The sequence below is a fragment of the Anarhichas minor genome, unplaced genomic scaffold, assembly GCF_050575085.1.
Source record: "Anarhichas minor isolate MPS153535 unplaced genomic scaffold, ASM5057508v1 ptg000041l, whole genome shotgun sequence".
Taxonomy (NCBI): Eukaryota; Metazoa; Chordata; class Actinopteri; order Perciformes; family Anarhichadidae; genus Anarhichas; species Anarhichas minor.
In genome coordinates this window covers 5,908,425-5,928,058 of record NW_027466487.1, presented here as the reverse complement: position 1 = coordinate 5,928,058, position 19,634 = coordinate 5,908,425, and the positions used below count along the sequence as shown (strand labels likewise).

The 19,634-nt window shown below is 39.7% G+C and overlaps 3 protein-coding genes across 4 annotated transcripts; 1 reads left to right on the top strand and 2 right to left on the bottom strand.

Annotated features, from left to right (window-relative positions):
• The first annotated feature begins 50 nt into the window (after window positions 1-50).
• Window positions 51-5,900, top strand: tapbpl (TAP binding protein like). Its single transcript, XM_076108932.1, has 8 exons — window positions 51-419; window positions 1,124-1,336; window positions 1,424-1,693; window positions 1,965-2,165; window positions 2,546-2,713; window positions 2,794-2,897; window positions 3,927-4,152; window positions 4,301-5,900. The coding sequence occupies exons 1-8, from the start codon at window positions 368-370 to the stop codon at window positions 4,366-4,368; spliced, it is 1,302 nt and encodes a 433-aa protein (XP_075965047.1). The 5' UTR covers window positions 51-367; the 3' UTR covers window positions 4,369-5,900.
• Window positions 5,441-10,291, bottom strand: LOC142969207 (vesicle-associated membrane protein 3-like). Its single transcript, XM_076108935.1, has 5 exons — window positions 9,598-10,291; window positions 8,827-8,971; window positions 8,430-8,588; window positions 7,909-7,960; window positions 5,441-7,430 (listed from the first exon to the last, which is right to left on the bottom strand). Coding segments are annotated over exons 1-5 (375 nt in total). The 5' UTR covers window positions 9,600-10,291; the 3' UTR covers window positions 5,441-7,413.
• Window positions 10,292-12,492: 2,201 nt separating this feature from the next.
• mrpl51 (mitochondrial ribosomal protein L51) lies at window positions 12,493-15,259 on the bottom strand. Of its 2 annotated transcripts, none has more exons than XM_076108933.1 (4): window positions 15,085-15,259; window positions 14,789-14,884; window positions 13,212-13,319; window positions 12,493-12,846 (listed from the first exon to the last, which is right to left on the bottom strand). In XM_076108933.1, exons 2-4 carry the CDS (start codon window positions 14,877-14,879, stop codon window positions 12,650-12,652), a joined length of 396 nt encoding a protein of 131 aa, XP_075965048.1. In that variant the 5' UTR covers window positions 14,880-14,884; window positions 15,085-15,259; the 3' UTR covers window positions 12,493-12,649. The 2 variants fall into 2 exon arrangements, with proteins under 2 accessions (XP_075965048.1, XP_075965049.1); XM_076108934.1 differs by having other exon boundaries at window positions 15,231-15,253.
• Between the last annotated feature and the right edge of the window lie 4,375 nt (window positions 15,260-19,634).

The window sequence follows — 19,634 nt, the reverse complement described above, 5'->3', positions numbered from 1 at the left end:
TCTGCTGCTCTCTCATTGGACGATCGTGTCCGCTCCCTTTCGCTTTCTCTCTTCCTCCGCTGCGTTATGCGCATGGTCCCGACAGCGAGAAAGCTCCTGTTTCCGTCTGCCTCATAGTTCGCTATTGGATTATTTGATATCATAGTAATTGCCGTACAGTCCTTTGCGCGTGATGAGGGAAAGGCTGTAAATACCCAGCCTCTAGCGATGCAATGAGCTGCTGTTAGTTGTTGAAATCAAAAGTGAAAGTGCGATGGTGCTTTTGTGTTCTCAGCAGTTGTTTCACTTTGTTTTGTTGTTGTAGCCTGCTAACGTTAAACTTTTCCTATAGCACTCTTAATTTATTAAACCGCGGAAACGAGACCCCATGATGGAGATTGTAGTGGTTTTGTTTGGATACTTGCTGACGTGCGTTTGTGGTAAGAGCGTTCATCTTTACATACTGATGCAGCGCTGAATGACGGACGTGAACGTAGTGGCAATGAATTGACCGTCAGATTGTCACGTTCAGTAAAACACGTTTTAGATCATTATTCATTTCACGATGTCTGATGGAGCTTAACGTTTCCTGGACAAAAACACTGCATTGGCACACATTTTAGGTGAAAATACAGTCTTCATTTTGTACACTTAAATTAATTGAATCAAGTTAGCTGCGGATCTAGTTTAACCTAGAATATTTTTGTCGGTGCATAGCAGGTCATCTGAACACGCAAAAATGCGCAGTTTGTCTAAAGGCATGTTAATTAACAGTTAAAAACAAATGAAAAATACGTTTTGAGTAATTAATGAATGATGCATTAATATTTACTTAAAGGGAGCAGTTTGTTAAAGTAAATTCCTCTGGAAATCAACAATTGCTTTTAATGTCAACACAACTAACCAATACGTCTCTGTCAAAACCCTGTTTTTTATTTTCCTATAATTTGTAACAAATTACATAATTGTTCCAGGAAACATTCAACACATCATAATGGACCCATGAATAAAGCCTTACTCTTATTTATGTTCAATAGTAGTCTACCAGTCTTGTTTACCTGATTGTGTTAAAGAACGTAAACTTTTTCACAATGTTAAAATTGGTAAACCTCTTACTATTTTACTGTGTCCCCTTGTTTGCCAGCTGACGGGGTTGCAGATGTGGTACTTTCCTGCACCCTGGTGGAGGAGGGAGTCGGACTTGGTGGAATGGGAGGTGGTGCACACTTCACACGGACCCCAGCCACTCTTGTCTTAAGAGACGTTCCGGTGGCTTCTGACGAATCCCTCGAAACACTCACTCCGTTTGTCCCGCCTTCAATCCCTGACTCGGACGCCATCCTGTTAGAAGTTAAAGGTTTTCCCTGCCTTCTCTACGTATTAAGTTTGGTGTAATATAAGCACAACCTTGTGTTGAACTTCTCCTATCATCCCTCTGTGACAGTGTCATCACCTGAGATCCCCAATGCACATGTGTTGCTCCACGCGGACTGCAATGAGCAGGAGGTGATGTGCGAAATAAGCCGTTACTCTCCTGATGGATCCCAGGAAAGTTCAGGATCAGCTTATTTTATGGTGTCTGTTAATGTGGAGGGAGTTGAGTTCAGCACCGCATTGATTCTGCAGACCTTGGTGGTGGAGAAGGACCAGTCGACCCTCATACAAAACAAACTGGGTCTGCCTCTTAGCCAGTCGGGAACTCTTCTGACTGAGGGTGAGATCCAGTGTTTCACCTCAAAGTCAAAAATACATGTTTCATCTTACCTGTAGTGCTTTTTTTTTTTATATAAATCTAGATTGTTTTGATGTGAGTTGCCTAGTTTTGGAGATATCGGACAGCCGATAAGAGAAATATGTATTTTTGATTGTGGGGTGAACTTTCCTTTTGATATCCCATTTCATCTTCTCATTGAATCGTTCCCATCGTTCATACTATCATTCTCACTACTTTGTTCTGCTTTTGTCTTTGCTGTCTGTCCCCTCAGTGATATTCTTGGTCTATTCCCACGTAAAGTCTGTGTCTGCCCCTCTGAGAGGCGATGTTGTCCTCAACTGTGGCTTCAAGCAGCAGGAGATACCTTTAGCGCAGGAAGTGGCCGTTGAATGGCGACTGCAACACAGGGGAAAAGGGTGGAAAGTGCTTGAAATGAAGACAAGGCTGGATGAGGCAGAAGGGAGCACAGTGGGTGAGTGCTGTGCGAACAGGTGTGCCCGACCTCTTCTGGTTTATCACGGGGTCTTTAGGTGAGGGCGGCATCTTGTGTCTCTGAGAGTGACAGCACTGATAATGTTGAAGATGGTACATTAGTAGCTTCAGTGGCATAGAAGTTCATGAATAAATAAATGCACATAGACTCAAAATGCTCTTAGGCTAGACTACTTTTAACAGCCACAGCTAAATGTCAGAAAACTGCATAAAATACACAAATGGGAGATGACAAGAGAGCAGTACCGATCTAAGTAGGTGAAATAAAATGCTTTCTTACTCTGGTCAAAGGCTCCAAAGCGAGCAAGTGAGTTGAGATGAGATAGTTTTGTCACTTCCTGTTGAATTTTCTGTCGTCAGTGCATGAACAGAGGAGGGGATCAAGCATGGATGCCTCCCAGGTTGTTGGAGAGGGTAACGCCTCTGTGACTCTGACCAAGCTGAAGGTTTTGGACGAGGGGAGCTACATCTGTACCGTCGGTATTGGCCTGTTCCACGCCCAGCAGGTCATTCAACTCCAGGTTAATCGTAAGTTTCACCCTAATCTCTCCATTCAGAAAAATCCACTGAATGTCTTTCATTTCATTTTGTGCTTCTCTTTGTTTCAGAACCACCTCATGTTTCACTCTCAGAGGAGAAATTGGTTTTGAAGACGGAGTCCCCCCAGACGCTGAGCTGCCACTGTGCTAACTACTATCCACTGGATGCTCAGGTGTGTAACTAGTGTACTCTTAGATGTCGCTGTTAACCAGCACATGTTCCATGTTTTCCTTTTCCCCCCACTGAACAACTTGGCAAAAATCTTTTTAATAATACCACAAAGCCTGATTGGTCATACAAGTAGAAATAGGAAATACATAAACCTGCCAGACTATGGCCGCCAGGCATTAAGGTTAAGTGTAATGGTTTGTCCATAATCAAAATCAAAGAAGTCCATTGTCCAGACAGAAGACGAAAATCAGGGCTAATGCTGCCTCTCTTGGTCTGGTAAAAAAACTATAGAGCGTCCAAGGTGCATGCTTTTCCTATACTTGCCTCCCGGTGTAAAACCTGAAGTGCCCATTAGTGCTGCACAATTTTTACAAAACGAACCAAAAAATAAACAAAATACACAACTAGCTAAACTAAGCAAACTGAACGAATAACTACCAAAGTAAAATAATAAATAAATGAAGCAAATATCTTTAGTAATCAGCACTCAAAACAAATACTAATAATTATTAATAAAACAAACAAACTAATAAGTAGCTCCTACATTACAGATTTGAAAAGATGTTGATTTGGTATGATTTGACTAAATTATGATATCCATTTTCATTTGTTCTGAAGTCTTTTTAAGGTAAATCTCATTTTAGTCTCACGAAAAGTTTTTGCAGCTTTGAGTTTTTATGCTCTGAACTGTTGGAGCAGTCGAGGATTAAAGTGCCGATACCTTTAAACCTAAACTTACCTCTTAAGCCTGGCTTTTGATTGAAATATTTTCGGAAATGTATTTAATATTATTCGATTTAAAACATTTTATTACTTCGAATCCATTGTTATCTGTTTTGTTAGTTTTATTATTACATTCTTATTTCTTTCGTGCCTCAGTCTTAAATTGTTTTACTGTTTACATTTGTCTTAATATCAGCTTGTCAGTGAGTTCTTGAGCACATTGAATTGCACCGTATACCTTTATGAAAGATGCTATACTAATAAAGTTTGACAGATTGATTCACAGTTAATACTTCTCTGCTTTCAGATGGAGTGGCTGTCCCTCTCTCCTACAGACACAGAGCCCACAGTGCTTCCGGATCAGGGCTCTCTGTCCAGCCATCGACAGCATGGTGACGGGACTTATTCCCTGTCATCTCATCTCTCTGTGCCTTCCACTGTCTCCCCTGGGACTGAAATTACCTGCAGGGTGTCTCACCCAGCCCTGGACGCTCCTCTCTCTGTCAGCCTGGTGGTAGAAAGTCCAGAACAAGGTATTAATGTGTGGCTGTCGCTGCGAGGCTCAGAGAAATACAAAATATCATGCTATGAGATTGTGGATTTGCATTACATATTGTGCACTGTATCTTGTACTTAATGACAACACTGTAAATCCTTAATCCTGTGTCTTTCACTCTACAGGTTCCTATTGGTGGGTTCTGGGTTTTCTGATCATCACTTTGCTTTTCTTCTACCAGGTCATGAGATAAGTTATATTCTAGGAGATACTCCTGACTTAAACCTGAGCCGAGAGTGACTTTCTTTGTGTCATTTGTGAGTCTGTAAATTATTACTGATTTCTTTAGAAGCCATCACTGGTTCTTTTAATTCAACTAGGCTTCTACTGAACTGTAAAAATGCAATTTTGGGAAAAAAACCCTGAATTTTACTATCTAGCTGTATAACTTGTTTGCTTTATAAATTTGCTGTTGAGTATTGTTGGTGGTAGTTTACTCATGTAGAGTTGCAGTAAGCAAATTTGGAGGTTGTGTTTCTGTTGCTTGTCTGGCAACCCAGGGGTCGTGGCGGCAATAAAACAGGAGACTCAGAGGCAGTTAAAGTGTCCTTTATTAAAGAAGTTGGGGTAAAGGGGATGGGGTCAAACTCGAACTAAAGATTCCTCCCGTTTGGGGTCTTCAGCCTTCTCTCAAAATGTTGATTACCGCCTGCTCGATGCAGCCTATCTCCAGTGGTTCAGGAGATCCTCCTGGTCTTCCCCCCCAGCACGTCTGCCGCTGCTGCTTAGAAGCTGGGTGAACATATGCCTGCTATGATTACCTGATGGGCTGCAGGTGTGACCAATGCCATGTGCCTATGGCTGCAGCACCTGAACCGGATAGAACACTCCCTCTATCCCCCAGCCTGAGCTCGGGGATCCGCCCCCTGTGCTGGATTCCCCCTGGTTTTCCACACCTGTAACATATTCAATCTTAAATCACAAACTATACTCACAGACGTTTTTGATGTTAAGAGGTAATACTTTCTTTTTTTTCTTTTGCACTGTTTTCATTTGGTACGCTTTTTTTAAAGTAGCCTATGTTTTTATGGATCTTTTCTGTGTGTGATCATTTTGTATTTTACTTTTCACAATGAAGGATTTTGTGACTCTGCAACATTGTTTAAGGTATTTGACATTATCAATATCAGTACATTTCTTGTATCTAGCAACCATTCAAATCTCTCTTGTAGATAAGTCAAGAATCTGTATATGGTAATAAGAAAGCTGGTATCACTTGAAGTAGAGTAGATTGCAAAAATAAATGTTCTAAAAGTTCTAAGTTGGCTCAAAATGTCAAGAGACTGTAACAAAGGTTCTGTTGATTTCTTTATTGGCATCAGCAAAAGTGTTAAGCATGCATTTGTTTTCGCAAATCCAGTTGCATCATCTCACTGCATTTTCAGGTTGTAAATCACAAAACATGTTCTCATGTGGTAATTACCTAATAATATTGTTACACAATATCATCAGATAATTATAACTAACTGCTACAATTATGCATCTTTATTTTGATCAACTTTCAAAATCAGTCCGAAGAAAAGAAAACTAGCTTTTCTTTTATATCCAACACCCCCCCCCCCCCCCAAAAAACCTGAAAGAATTTATAAACACATTTTCAGGAGCATAATCTGACATAATGTGCACTATTGTTCTATCCATACAATACTACATGTTTTAGCAGTTCACTATAGTAGGAGCTGTTTGCAGTCTCTGAATATTAATAAATTAATAACATTTGGCGAACTCTTGAGCATCATTGCATTGCATAAGCAGTAATTATCAGATCAGAAAGACATTATACACAGGTCATTGAAACCACTAACAAAAAAAAAATGTACAATCGGCAGTTAGATTCAGAAATGGCAGATACACAGATCACACAAATAGGCAAAACTATGGACACGGTTTGCCATGCAAGTTATAAACAAACTCATTTTGCATTTACTGCAGGTGAGTCTGTCTTTATGTGAGTGACGGGGTTGGGGACAGGATGGCCAAGGTGGCTCTTTGTTTCTAAATCATGTCCTTTCTCTCATTTTCCTGCTTTTTGAAGATCAGGTCAATTTAAACAACAATCAAACAAACACTATCTGCACAACTTCCAAAACAAGTTGGCATTTGGACCTGTGTTTTTTTTTTTTTAAATGTGATGCTTCACATTCGTCTGTCTATGGCTGTGACTCTGTCCAAGTCAGAGTTAAGAGACCTTCCTCTGGGTCAGTTCATGTGTACAGTAGATTGTCTGTTAGTGGCTGCTTGTCAGTTTCTCCTGCTGTGCATATCACTCAGCCACTAAGCATAACACTACTACTATGCCTCTGCCTGTGGTACAAAAACCAAGGTGAAACCAAGCTATGCAACTACTTTATCAATAATTATTAATCAGTCCAGAAGTTTGTCTTATTTATACAGGGGAAACATGTATACTACTATTCCCTGAAACACTTCTTCCTTTCCTTATACTCTCACACAGTCTCTTTTCAAATTTATTTCCCTCATTGTTGTTACTGAACGTTGTAGAAAGTTAGGCAGGAAAGGAAACAAAATAAATTACTAATAAAAACAGCTAAACTCTGAAAAAGCTATTGGCTAGAATGCTTTGGATCACAAATACACGCACGCACATACAACAAACAATGTTCCTAATATTAATCTAACATGACCTTGTGTAAGTAAGTAGCGATGATGGTAGCAGTTGTGAAAGAAGGGGGGTGTTAATGAGGCATGTCAGTATCAACTTACAAATGTGGGACTCTCAAAAAAGAACAAAAAATATGAACAAGCTTTGGCGTATCTGGGGTAGAAAGGACTGCAAACTCTTGTTCAACCTCCCTGCACTCATTCACCATCTGTACCGTTTACATTTACCCCCACAGCTCCGTTCGTAGGGCTTAGCCTTGTGTGTTCCCATGTCACAAGAATTTTCTCTCCCCCTCCTTCCCTTCCTCTTCCACTCCGCCTGCTGCGTCCTTCAATAATACATGAGGTGCAGAGACGGGAGAGAGTGAGTGAGACTTAACACCAAAACAGTGGAAGAAAGCAACTTGAAGGGAGGGAGAGAGGGACAAAGAGAGCGGAGACACCTATAAACACTACCGTCATGTAGAAGTGCAAAATGGTTTAATGGAAGACTGTGTGAAGAGGAGAAGGGAGGACGGATAAAAGGGGAGGAGTGGCGCTTGGGTATCTTTTTTTTCCCCCTCTTCCCTCTCGTATCATTCTTAAGTCCATATCCATCTGTATTGATGGGCTGCGCTCAGTAGAAGAAGTACACTGCAAATGAAGGAGAGAGGGAGAGAAAGTCATTAGTCTAATGGATCTGACAATACGTCACTCAAAATAGAAAAAGGAGAGAACGGTCAGCTGAGCTCTTGGTCTTTTGTAATGTTTACAGGATTTAAAAAAATAAAGAACAGGTTCAATTAGTATTATAACCATTATTTACTGTAATTAGAAGTCATGTGTCATCAACAATCAGAGTAGAAGCATGCAGGGCAGACATAAATATGTTGGCGCTGTCTCTGTATCTTTTACAGCACTACTTTGTCATCAACTATCGTAAAGTGACTAACACCATATGAGCAATTGCCATCTACAGAGAATCCTTTTCTTCGTATATCTGTTCCTCTGTTGCTGAGAGAAAAACACTTAAGGATCATCTGCTTTTTAAAATAATGTTTATAAAAGCCTACAAATCATCTGTCTGTCAATAAATAGACCAATATTGTATTAGTATCAAGATGCTACTTACAGAATAGTATTCCAACCACAATGACTCCAATGATACCCATCATGATCATCATCTGAGAGGAGAAAACGATAACATTTACTATCACAGGTTGTTGTTTTTATAAAGGAATTTTAGACACACTGTAACAATGTGTGAGGTTCAATGCCTGCAAACCGAAAGGCCAACAACACAAAATGTTTAATACACTCTGAGTCTGTAGTGAAAACTCTACAGTAACAGAATTATTTCCCCCTTTTTCCCCAAAGGATCTGCTTCCACAGCAGCTCATTAACAGATGAGTGTGTGGACAGCAGGATTCCCCAGAACAGACACTGTGTTCGCCCCAGCGCACCTCAGCACGAACAGTTGTTCAATGTGTTCAAATAGATGAGCTGAGGATCTTATCCAGAATACTAGCTCTATCTACATACTATATATCTATATGCACCACATACGAATACTGTTAATTCAGACTTGGGTTACATTCTGAGTTGCTTTCAGTAACAACAATGTGCTAAATGGAGCCACACTAATGTGCTCACCTTGCAGTTCTTCCACCAGTACTTGTTCTTTAGCTGAGCTGCGCAGCTTTCAAACTGGGAGGCTCCGGCTTGGAGAGCATCCGCTCTGTCATCCAGCTCTGAAAGCTTCTGGTCCCTTTCCAAAACCTTGTCTACATTCACCCGCATGATATCCACCACCTAGCCCACAGTGGCCAGGATGAGACAGCATTTAGCAGCGATGGAGAGGAGAGACAAAAAATGAGAGTAAGTAAGTAGTCCATTTACAGATTATATACGAAGACCAGACCTTTCCAGATAACATAAAGCAACAATAAATAATGTTGTGCATACATTAAATCCAGATATTTAATGATTTGACATTGCATCTAACATCAAACTTTGGCCCAGAATCCTAGTCTGGCCTCGTCCGGCTCACCTCCTCGACTTGGGCCTGTGTCTGTTGTAGCCTGCGGTTGCTGGAAGTATTGGGTGGGCCAGGAGGGACACCGCCTGGGGCTCCATCGGCACCAGGGGCTCCTGGAGCACCAGGGGCTCCACCTGCAGCAGCATCCGGGGCAGACCTGAGAAAAAGCACAGGGAAGGGGAAAGTTAATTGAAGTTGTGATAAAGGGGACCTTTTAGGTTAACTGAGGCATGTTTATGGCATGTAGAGAGCATGTAGAAAAAGATTCACAGGTCAAGGAGAAAATGAAGGTAATTTGCCAGATGGACAGTTTAGTACAAATCACAGTCACTGCAGGACAAAAAAATCATTTTGCACACAAGCATGTCTTAACCTCATGAACCATCATTCGACATGACATTTGACACGAGCAAGTGATGATGGTGACCTCAAATCCTCTGACTCACAATATGCTGAGTAACAAATGTACTCTTCTTTTTTAAACTGTGGTGTAAAATTACCACAACAAACTCAATTCAACTCTAAGGTTTTACAGTAGCAGCAATCAACCCCTGAATACATAATTTAGTGATGGTGGTGTAACGGAAAATTTCACTTGCGTCAGCAAATTCCATCAAGCGGAAATAAATCAGTTTCCGACCCCCACCATGGGACAACATACAAGGCAATACAGTGGTTTGAATATATAGGCTATTTATCCATAGAAGCTTAATAAGATCTATATTTTTTATTTATTTTGCTAATGTGAAAAGAGCGCAGCAGAAACGCCGCATTCATACTCACATCTTCTATGCAGCTGTTTGAACTGACTCACGGGCAGCGGAGGAGGGGTGATGGATCTGAGGTGGAGAGGGAGGGTCTGAAGTACCACAAGGGGGGGAAGGAAAAAAAAACAGCAAGATGACAGGGAAAAAAAACAGACGAAAATGTCTAGGCACTGGTCTAAAAAGTCAAAATGTACAATCAGCAAAGTAATTAAAGTGCCGCGCTGACAGTAAACAGACGGCGGGTCTTTGCGCAGTGGAGCCGATCTTCTAGCGATGCATTTACACTGCAAGTCGTCAACAAAGTACCGCAATATACTGAGACACGTAACCGGGCCGGGCGATAATTCACTGAGTGACTGGACTAGAAAGCAGGAAGTGAAGGAGAGCGATGCTGAGCTCAAAACAAAAGTACTTCTAAATTATAATCCATTCAAGCGAAATCCACGGATGTTTATAAATCCTGCAGGGATGCATGCAGTTGATGCGGAGTCCTTATAGACCTGCTCCTGGATGCGGAGACGCAGCGCTGATTGGCTGGTTGTTGAGTTGCCTCTTCTAAAAGATAATGGCAAATGCGTGCAATTTCAAAATTAAGGGGGAAAAAAGAAAAAGTCCAGTCATGAGAAATCAGTTATCTGTCTTGGATTTCTGTTACCCCCCACCTCCCTCTCTCTAGCTCGCTTTTTCTCTCTGTGCGTCTCGAGGGAAGTGCGGTAGTTTCGCCCGTGTAAAGTGCTGTGGCACTGTAGGCTACTGCAATAATGCGTCTCTCCTCCTGCCTTCACTTGGACTCGTAACGACAGTGCGGAACCCCCTCCCTCCCTCCCTCACCCCTCTCTCTCCTCTCTCTCTCGCTCCCTTTACACTTTGCAGTACTGCAGCTCTCTTTGTCGGATAGGGCGGCGGGACGACACTGCGGTACAGAGGATGCCTACTCGTGCAGTGGCGTGACCACACTTTTTGGACTGGGGTGACCCAAATGGGGCACCAATTTATGCAGGGGTGGCATGAAGTTCATGTGTAGCATTAATAACATAGCATTCATTTTCCATTTCTGCCTCCACTTTAATTACTAACATTACAGTATCTTACAGCTTTTTATATTCCCGTGTTTAAAATTGTAATTTAAAAGGTGATAAATGTGAGATTGAGATCATTTATTCAATCAATAATAAATAAATAATGTCTACCGGACATTAAACCATCTCTGATGGGCTCATTTCACAGAAGTTTCATAATTATACATTTTGTGCACAGTTTTTACTTGGTTGCTTTGGTTATTTCTTCATACATAAGGCAGAAACAAAGAGGTGTTTTCATCATCGATGAATTTGATGATTCTTTTAACAAACTAATTAAGAGAATAAATTAATAACTCAAAGCAAATTATTAAGTACATTTTCATCGTTGGCTAATTTTTGATTATTTTTGTCAATACAATGTCAGAATATTGAAAAAAATTCAGAGCCTAAGACGATGTCGTCAAATTGCTTGTTTTGTTATGAGTCCAAACCCCAAAGATATTCAATTAACTGCGTCAGGAAAAGCAGCAAATCCTGATTTTTGAGAAACTGGGACTAAAGTTTTGGGGGTACTTTCCCCCAATTTATGACTTAAACTACTAATCTGCTGTAAAAAAAAATTGTTTACAATTTTCTGTTGATAAATCGTTTCAGCACTACTTGACGGTGGACAGAATCCCAGATGTACTGCAGTCAGTGAGGAAACACCTGAGCCACAGGCTGTTGTGTGACCCAGATTTAATATATGAGGAAGGGACGATGTATAGGGACTCTATAGATTTGATATTTCTGAAAGGTTGCAAATGCAGCATTTAAATCATTCACTACATATCCTACAATGTGAAATTGTTGAGGAAATGTAAATTATTGTGTTTTTGAAGGAATGAAATATTTCTGTTCACTGTATGTCCCGATTACATGAATTCACAGAAACTTGTGCTGGGTGTCAAACCTCCCTACTTTAAGGGTACTGGCTGATATTTTGCTGTGGTTTGGGTGAGTATTGAATGTAGGGTCTTGTTTAGTACTTTGATCGGATAGTTCCTGATTTAAAACATTTTGCCATTTTTAGACTACTTTTTTAGGCAAGGTTCTTTTAGGTCTGAAAAAAACCCCTTTCATGTCGTCCAAGTAAGGTAAAAAAAATCAATTTAAAATATTTCTGTCAGTTCCTTCAGTGAAGACCTCTAGCTCACCGTCAGGACCTCGGGAATCTTGGTGCAGTGTTCGACTCAACCGTTTCTCCCAATCCCTCCTCCTTCTGCATAACATTTGCTTTTGCAATTACTCTTGTTTAATTCCTAGTAAAGTCCCAGTTGAGCTACAACATCTTCCTCTTTGTTCATTTTCAGTCTCAACTCTCATATTTGAAAGGCGAGAGGAGTGAAGTCAGCCGTGAGAAACAAAACATACCAAAAAAATATGACCATCTTCAGGGAAAGAAAGACATCAGATACACTTTTCGGCCAGAAGTATATTGACACTTTTCTACATACGTTTGTGTACTTTGGGTGTGTGGCTGTTTTTCATGTTTTAGGCAAGACCCATTAGTCTAATTTAATGAAAATCTTAATGCTAGAGTGTACAATGACATTTAGACCGGTGTTTCACAAACTTTTTAACTTCTGATCCTTAAAATCAAAGCATTTTTTTCACAGGTTGCATATGTCTATGTGGTGGCCAGACGAGCTTTAATTATTCAGTCTTTCACAATAAAAAGCTAAGTTTAGAAATACTTCTCAAATAATAAGATCGATTTGTAGCAGATGCATGTGTTTTTCTCTTTCTCATTTTTAATTATCTTATAACCACTCAGATTTATCTATTACTATGAATGTGTTTGTCAGGAAAATCCATTGTTGAATCAATAAAGCAAAGAACAGGAAGAATGCTGCTCTGAAACATCTCTCTCTCTCTATATATGAATTTGATAACTTAAAAGAAATATTCCTGACAGCACTTTGACAGCATGAAATCACACAGCTTCACAAAGCTCCAGTCCTCATTGGCTGTTCAGATGTATTTGCCAGTATGGTTTGTTCAACGTTAACGGCGTTTGCCAGTGCGGTTGAAGCGTCTGTAGAGGAAGCGGATCCTCTTCTCCAAGTTGTGTCTGTCCAGAGTCATCATTCTGTCTCCCACCATCTTCTTCTTCCTAATTAGACGCTGCAGTTCGTTGCCCGTGAAAGCCTTCACCCAGCAGGGAGCCACAATGAGGTCTTTGGGATGAGCGATAAAGTTCCCTGCAGGCACAACAGTGTGGAGATCAGAAAACTCATCAAGGTACGATCTGAGCCAGTGCTCAAGCTCAATGTATGTTTTTAAATAGTCTCCTGAGGACTTCTTCTGCAGTTGTTAAGAATGTATTAGACTCTATGCACACAGATTCTCAATTCAGGCCTTTAAAAAAAAAAAATGTAATCATGACACATGGCTTTGGCCATGACTGTGGTTAATTAACTAAATCACATGAAAAACATCTGGATCCACATCCTAACGTTTTTATTGAATACTGAGAAAGTTAAAGAAAAACTGGCTTTATTCAATAAAACCTAAATAAACAAATTCCACAATCTCAAATAGGCTTTAACTACTTGAGGACCGTTACCTAAGATGCCTATGTTATCATAAACTCCAAACATGCTCCTCTTCTCAGTCCACCTGTCCACCGTCTTCAGCTGAGGGATGGCATGCATCCTTATCCGACAGCATGTCCCTAAAGAAAGCACATTGTTTCACGTCAGTATTCAGCACTTTTTCCACAGATATAGGAGAGTTAGTTCTGCTGCAATCACCAGATTAACTGATTAGTCAACATAAAATTATTTAATGTCAAATTTTGTAGAACTAACAAACTTATGAATGTACATCTACGAGGAGGCAAAACTAAGTAAACTGGCCTCAGGTGATTAAATACTCTCCTCTGCTTGTTTATGACTGAAAATAGTTCTAATTTTGATTCATGATTATACTAGTGTTGCATTAGGTCAGTGGTTCTCAAACTGTGGGGCGCGCCCCTCTAGTGGGGCGCAGCGGTATTGCAGGTGGGGCGCAGGGGTAAATGTAGAATTTTTTTATTTCAAGAACTTTATTCATACCTGCAAACTTGTCGCTTTTCGGCGAAATTCGCGTTTTGAATCAAAATATATCATCCACGTGAATCGTGTAGATCAGTAGAGTTGTTTTTTTGGGGGGGGGTCAACTGGCCAGCCAGCTTTTCTCAGATTGGAGTGAGACGAGGAGAAAAGATGATGTCGTGATATTCACAATAAAACATCTTTCATGTGACGTGTCGAGTCTTGGCCAATCAGCGTTAAGATGTCTACAGCGTCTTTCCCTCCGTTAAAGTTTGAGTTCCGTTATGTTCCGTTACCGTTCACACTTGCTGGGTTAAGTTAACGTCGACTGCATGCGGAACTTTATCTGACTGTTAACGTTCATCATCACGATTTAGGAGGAAAAAACATAATGTGATGAAACATGAAGCCCCCCCGTGTTCCGCTTCAGTTCACGCGGTCACTCGTTAACGTTAAACCCAAACAACGGCGGATCTGCTGGCAGGTTGTTTGTTTTAACTCAAAGTAGAATGAAAGGCCCAGATACTGATGAGGTCAAAGAGCTTCAGGAAGAGGAGGCTGGTTGTGTAGCGCAGCTTGATGCAGGGCTGAGATGTGAGTGGAGCTGGGCCTGGATAAAGGTGGAGGTCTAAACAGACGTGAGTACAGCTTCCCGCTGTCACAGTATTTTAAATACATTGATAAGGCAGGGTATGCTAAATGCAGCCTCTGCTCCAAGTAGATGAACTACAGCAACAAGGGCTCACGTGTCCTCTCATCACACTGCCAGACACTGTTCACTGTGATGACCACAGCCAGTGTACTAACGTTAACAGTCTCACGTGCTGTTAAATCTCAGCTATTATTTTACTTTCAGAATTTTTAAAGCTCATATTTAAAATAAAATGCTCCAGATATGTGTGAGCATATGGCTCACACATATCTGCACTCATTTTGTTTTGTTTTGCACAGGTTGCACTTCATTGTAATTATCTTGAAAAGATATTCAGTGCAAAACAGGTGAATTGTGGCCACAATTGTCATTTAATTGATGGTCATGCAAAGTTAAAAGGCAACTACTGTGTCCAAATCATGCTGGACACAAAAACAAAAATGTGTGGCTACTCACCAGTAGAAAAGGTCCTGGCTGTGTTTAGCAGAGTCCCAGCAGACTGACAGAAGGACGCTCCAGCTTTCAGTAAAGCTCCCAGAACAGACATGTTTCCTACAATAACACAATAACTGTCATCTTCACATGAACGGTATTCAGTTTACTCAGGCAAAGTAGTTATCCGATGCGCATTATCTATGTTTTCAACGTTGCTATCAAACACAACGCTAGCTTTAAACTATCTTTACATTGACCCTTAGCTTTAGCTAGCACGTTAGCTACATCAGATGAAGTATTGAGGACATTAACGTTACCAGCTTCCGGGTCCAGATCTTGTAGCCACTTATATCTTTAGTAATTGTTACAACAACACATACATTGTAGCCATATGCGGACGTATAACACGTAATAATGTGTTATTGTGTCTTCGACATGCTCTTAGTGGCCGCCTCCATCTTACCATAGATCTTACTTATACTATATCCCACAATGCATAGCGTCGGTTTCTTCTTCTTCTTTAGTGCTCGTTGGCGGCTGGCAAACCATCTTAGAGACACATTACCGCCATGACTGGCCAGCGGAACGAGAGATGCAGTAAATAAAATATATTATTAAATCAATAAATAAAGTATCTTAGCTAAATCCGTTTCTATCATATTATAATATTGACAAACACGTGTTTACAGATGAGTTATTGAAGGGAAATGTTAACTGGAGGATTGGTGCTGTGCTTTTGAGACAACTCTGTTGTTGTGGTAGCCGTACCCACCCTAACCGAGCCACTTAGGTAAAGTCAGAAAGATATTGAAAGATTCGGACTTCCCGGTTCAATAAATCGTTAACGAAACGTTGCTAAAATACAAACGATACCTCCCTGTAAACGTAGTGAGGTAGACAACAAGCTACAACCTTAATTTAATTAAAACGGGCCGTCTTACGGGTCCCTCAGAGCTGGACAAACAGCATTGGTCTCAATGAGCGGCCGGCTGCGAGACGAGTACGCAGGGACCGTCTACAAAGTGCAATGCGGAAAATACCTACTACAACAATATTCAATAGCTTCACTGTCATGCAATGTAATGTAACCAAAATCACTTCACACATCAATGGGCTCCTCCTTGTTGTACTACAACTGTTATTTTGATTAAATATGCTTTTGATTAATTTCTGTGAATTTTTACTGGAAAATCTTTTCAACAACTTTACTGTTAATAAGTGTAGCATGACCAAAATCACTTCATATATCAATGGGCTCCTCTTTGTTGTACTACAACTGTTATGTATTGTAGTGCTCAGTGTGCGCCACCAGAAGGCGGGCTCTAACGCGTAACAGAGAGAGAGAGAGAGAATTAAGTTTCAGTAAAGTTAAAGCTGTGAATGAAGCAGTGCAGTGGATGTACAGAAGAAGAGACACCTTTATGAAACAGGCCTCTGAGGGTTGAAAGAGGGAAAACACAATATTCACCAGGAATTCCTCGTTGCCCCTTAAAAAGCCTTCATAGGAAAGTTAAGATTGGCTGAATTTAAAAGCCAGAAAATAAATAAATAAAACCTTTAAAAAAATGTAATCTCTAAAAAAAAGAAAGCATTCCAAAAACATCAGTCTGATCTCCAAGAGGATACATAATTGTTTACAAAAATAAAGAAATAAATATATAGAAATAAATTAATAAAAGAATTATATGGAAATGCATGAATAAGTAAGTGAACATTGAATGAATGAATATCTCAAATGTATTTCGGTACAACTATATTTATTTATTTCTGTATTTCTTTGTATGACAATGAGGTCTTAACCTCTGTTTAAAGCAGGATTGGTTAATTAGGCGAGCCAGACTGAATAAGACATGATTAAGATGCACTATCGCGGTGATGAGTGATTTATTCAGTCGCATTCACACACACACACACACACACAGAGAGACTGATACTTTCAGTCTTACAAAAAAAAAGCAGGATGGAATATTTTGTCAGTTTCAAAGAAACAAGCGCAGCAAAACCGAACTTTGTCTTAATTTCATTATTACTAAGGCGTCATTGAGAGTGTGGAAATTTAAATCAGGCAAAACATTATTCAACATTAGATTCCATTTAACTTTAACATAACCACAATGCTATAGCCTCTGCAGAGAAGAGTTACTGTCTTACTGTAATTGTGCAGTGTGTTTGCACCTTTAATCTAAAAAGATTGTGCTGCTAGAAAAGTGGATTTCTGATTGCTGAGATACTTTTGATCCACAGCAGGAGAACAAAATCTGTTGAAGAGTTAATAAAAGATTAGGTGGCAGTGTATTTCACCAAATGCCATGATTCAGAAAGAAACATTTATTATGTACAGATACACAGTCATGTTTCCGTCTTCATCTTCACAGCGCTGAACAAAATGCTGACTAAACACAATTAAAAACAATTCTCAGCACAGCAGGATTTTAATCTGCGCTATGCTTCCTCTGCCAGTAAAACACAGTGGAACATTACATTTCATCACCTACACATACGTGATATAATCATATCAGTTATTGAAATTAAACCACAGTAGTGTTTACAATAAGTCAGAAAGTCTGGAGCGGCAATGTTCACATTAAAGGTTAATGCTGATTCAAATTAGTGACACGAGCAGATATAATACAAAAGAGCTTGACATAGGACCAAACTAGTGACAAACCTCTACAGAAGCAATCTGATTTGATTATTTTCCAACTCATTCTATTAACATAACCATCTGCTTTCCCTAATGCTCAAAGCTCAGTTGTTTCCACGTGAGGGGTATTTTCCTTCAAAGTGCCTTCACCTCTTATTCAGATACAGTGGAGGTGACTAAACATCGGCTGTAGGAAAGACCACCTCACAATGAGTGACACACGAATGCCCCCAACTTTCTTTTTGTGAGAAAACACCAAATTAAAGCCACAGCAATAACAAATACGACGCCGATTCTAATTTGTTTTGGGTGAGGAGGAAGTTCTGGGTGGTTTGAGATTTCAGACTGACAGTATCACTCACCCAGCAGTCACATGGCTGTGAGCAGGGAAAACATCTCAAGATGAAGAAAAACAACTCTGTGGTTTGACCCACATATTCTCAGGTGTATCTATCCATCTGTGTGACGGTCTATGCCTCAATGTGTCTATCTAGCTATGCTTTTTACATACAGTAGGTTTTCCAAACCTTTTATTATTAACAGTTATTATTAGGCCATCCTTCATTGACACAGTAATAGCTTTTCTTTTCTATGTCATTGGTGTCATATTTTTAAAAGATAAGTGTAGACAGACAGACAGACAGATACATACATACTGTACACATACATACATACATACATAGATAGATGGGTTTACACGCGTAGAGTATTTTATTAATTATGAATCACAAAAGAGGAATGTAGATTAGAAATGAAAACAAACTACTATCTTAACTGAAACTGAGCAAAAACTAAAAACTAGGACTATACTCTGACTCTAGGTTAGTGCAAGTCTGTTTGATACTTGTATTGATATGACACGATGCCTCATTGCATAAATAAATATTCAGTATCAGTTAAATCTGAACTATATATATATACAGAACACACAAGTATGTACAGGTATGTAAAATGCAGGAATGTACAGATGTGTATTATACAGGTTAAGTATACTACAGAGATCAAAAATGTAGTTATCAGCTTATAAGGACACTTTTATGTACAGTATTAATAAACAATTATAACTTTTCCCATGTAGAACTATTTTAAATTGTTACAACTGTGTTTGTACTATATTGTCATTCATATTGTCTGTTTATACTGTATACCAGCACTTATTGTTGTTGACAAATGTATATATAATATCTGCTTGCAGCTACATTAGTGTGTTATAAACAATTTATCATATGTTTATGTACTCCTTATAAATGATAACGTTGAATGTTTCCAATCATGGATAAATAGTTATCAATTATGGCGGTAACTATTGAAAACACAGCCTGAGCTACTACAACCTTTATTTTTCCAATCTTAAGATATTTACAATAAACTGCATTTGAAATATGCTCAAATGCAGGCTGTCAAACAAACATTTGACTGGCAGTGTAGGCCTGTTTCTACTGCAGCGACAGTATAAGAATTGACGAAAAGGAAAACAAAGAACCGAGCATGGGGGTGATGATTCACTTTCACGAATGTTCATCAGAAGAAGATACCATATTACTGAATGGCCTCATTCTCATAAAACTGGTGGTGGTGGTGACGATGATGATGATGATGATGATGATTGGGTCGAGAGCTGCGCGTTAAGCAGTGGTTGTAAACGCAAGTGACTGGCAGTGACGGATGAGAAGTGACAGGGTGGTTTGGCGTTTGCAGTTTTGCCATCTCGGTTTCAAAGCAACAACTGGTGCTTCCGTGAATGATACTGAAGGGATTTGTAAACAAGTAACATTCATTGCATGTGTGGAGAATAATTACAAAGTAGTTTTCAGCTCAATTCAACTCAGTGCACTTTATTTTATATTTTATTGTACATTTTAACATGTTTCTATTTTTTGCACTGTGTTGATTGTTTAATGTTAATGCACCACACACCACGTCGAATGCCTTTGAATTTGACGTATGTGCAACACATCGTGGCAAATAAACGGTTCTGGTTCTGATTCTGATTCTGAATTCGAGCTTGGTATTTCTAAAAAGGAACTATATTCTAAGGGATAAATATCAGTATGTCTAAGATGCACACACTACCCTATACTGTGCTTGTGTCTTGTGTAAGCTTTGGCTTGCAAATTGAACAATGTCACATATTGTTACACAATTTATTTGATGTGAAGAAGGAAACGGAAAGATGTAGAGAGAATCCGTGGGAGGAAGTGGATCTCCCTGTTTACATCTTTG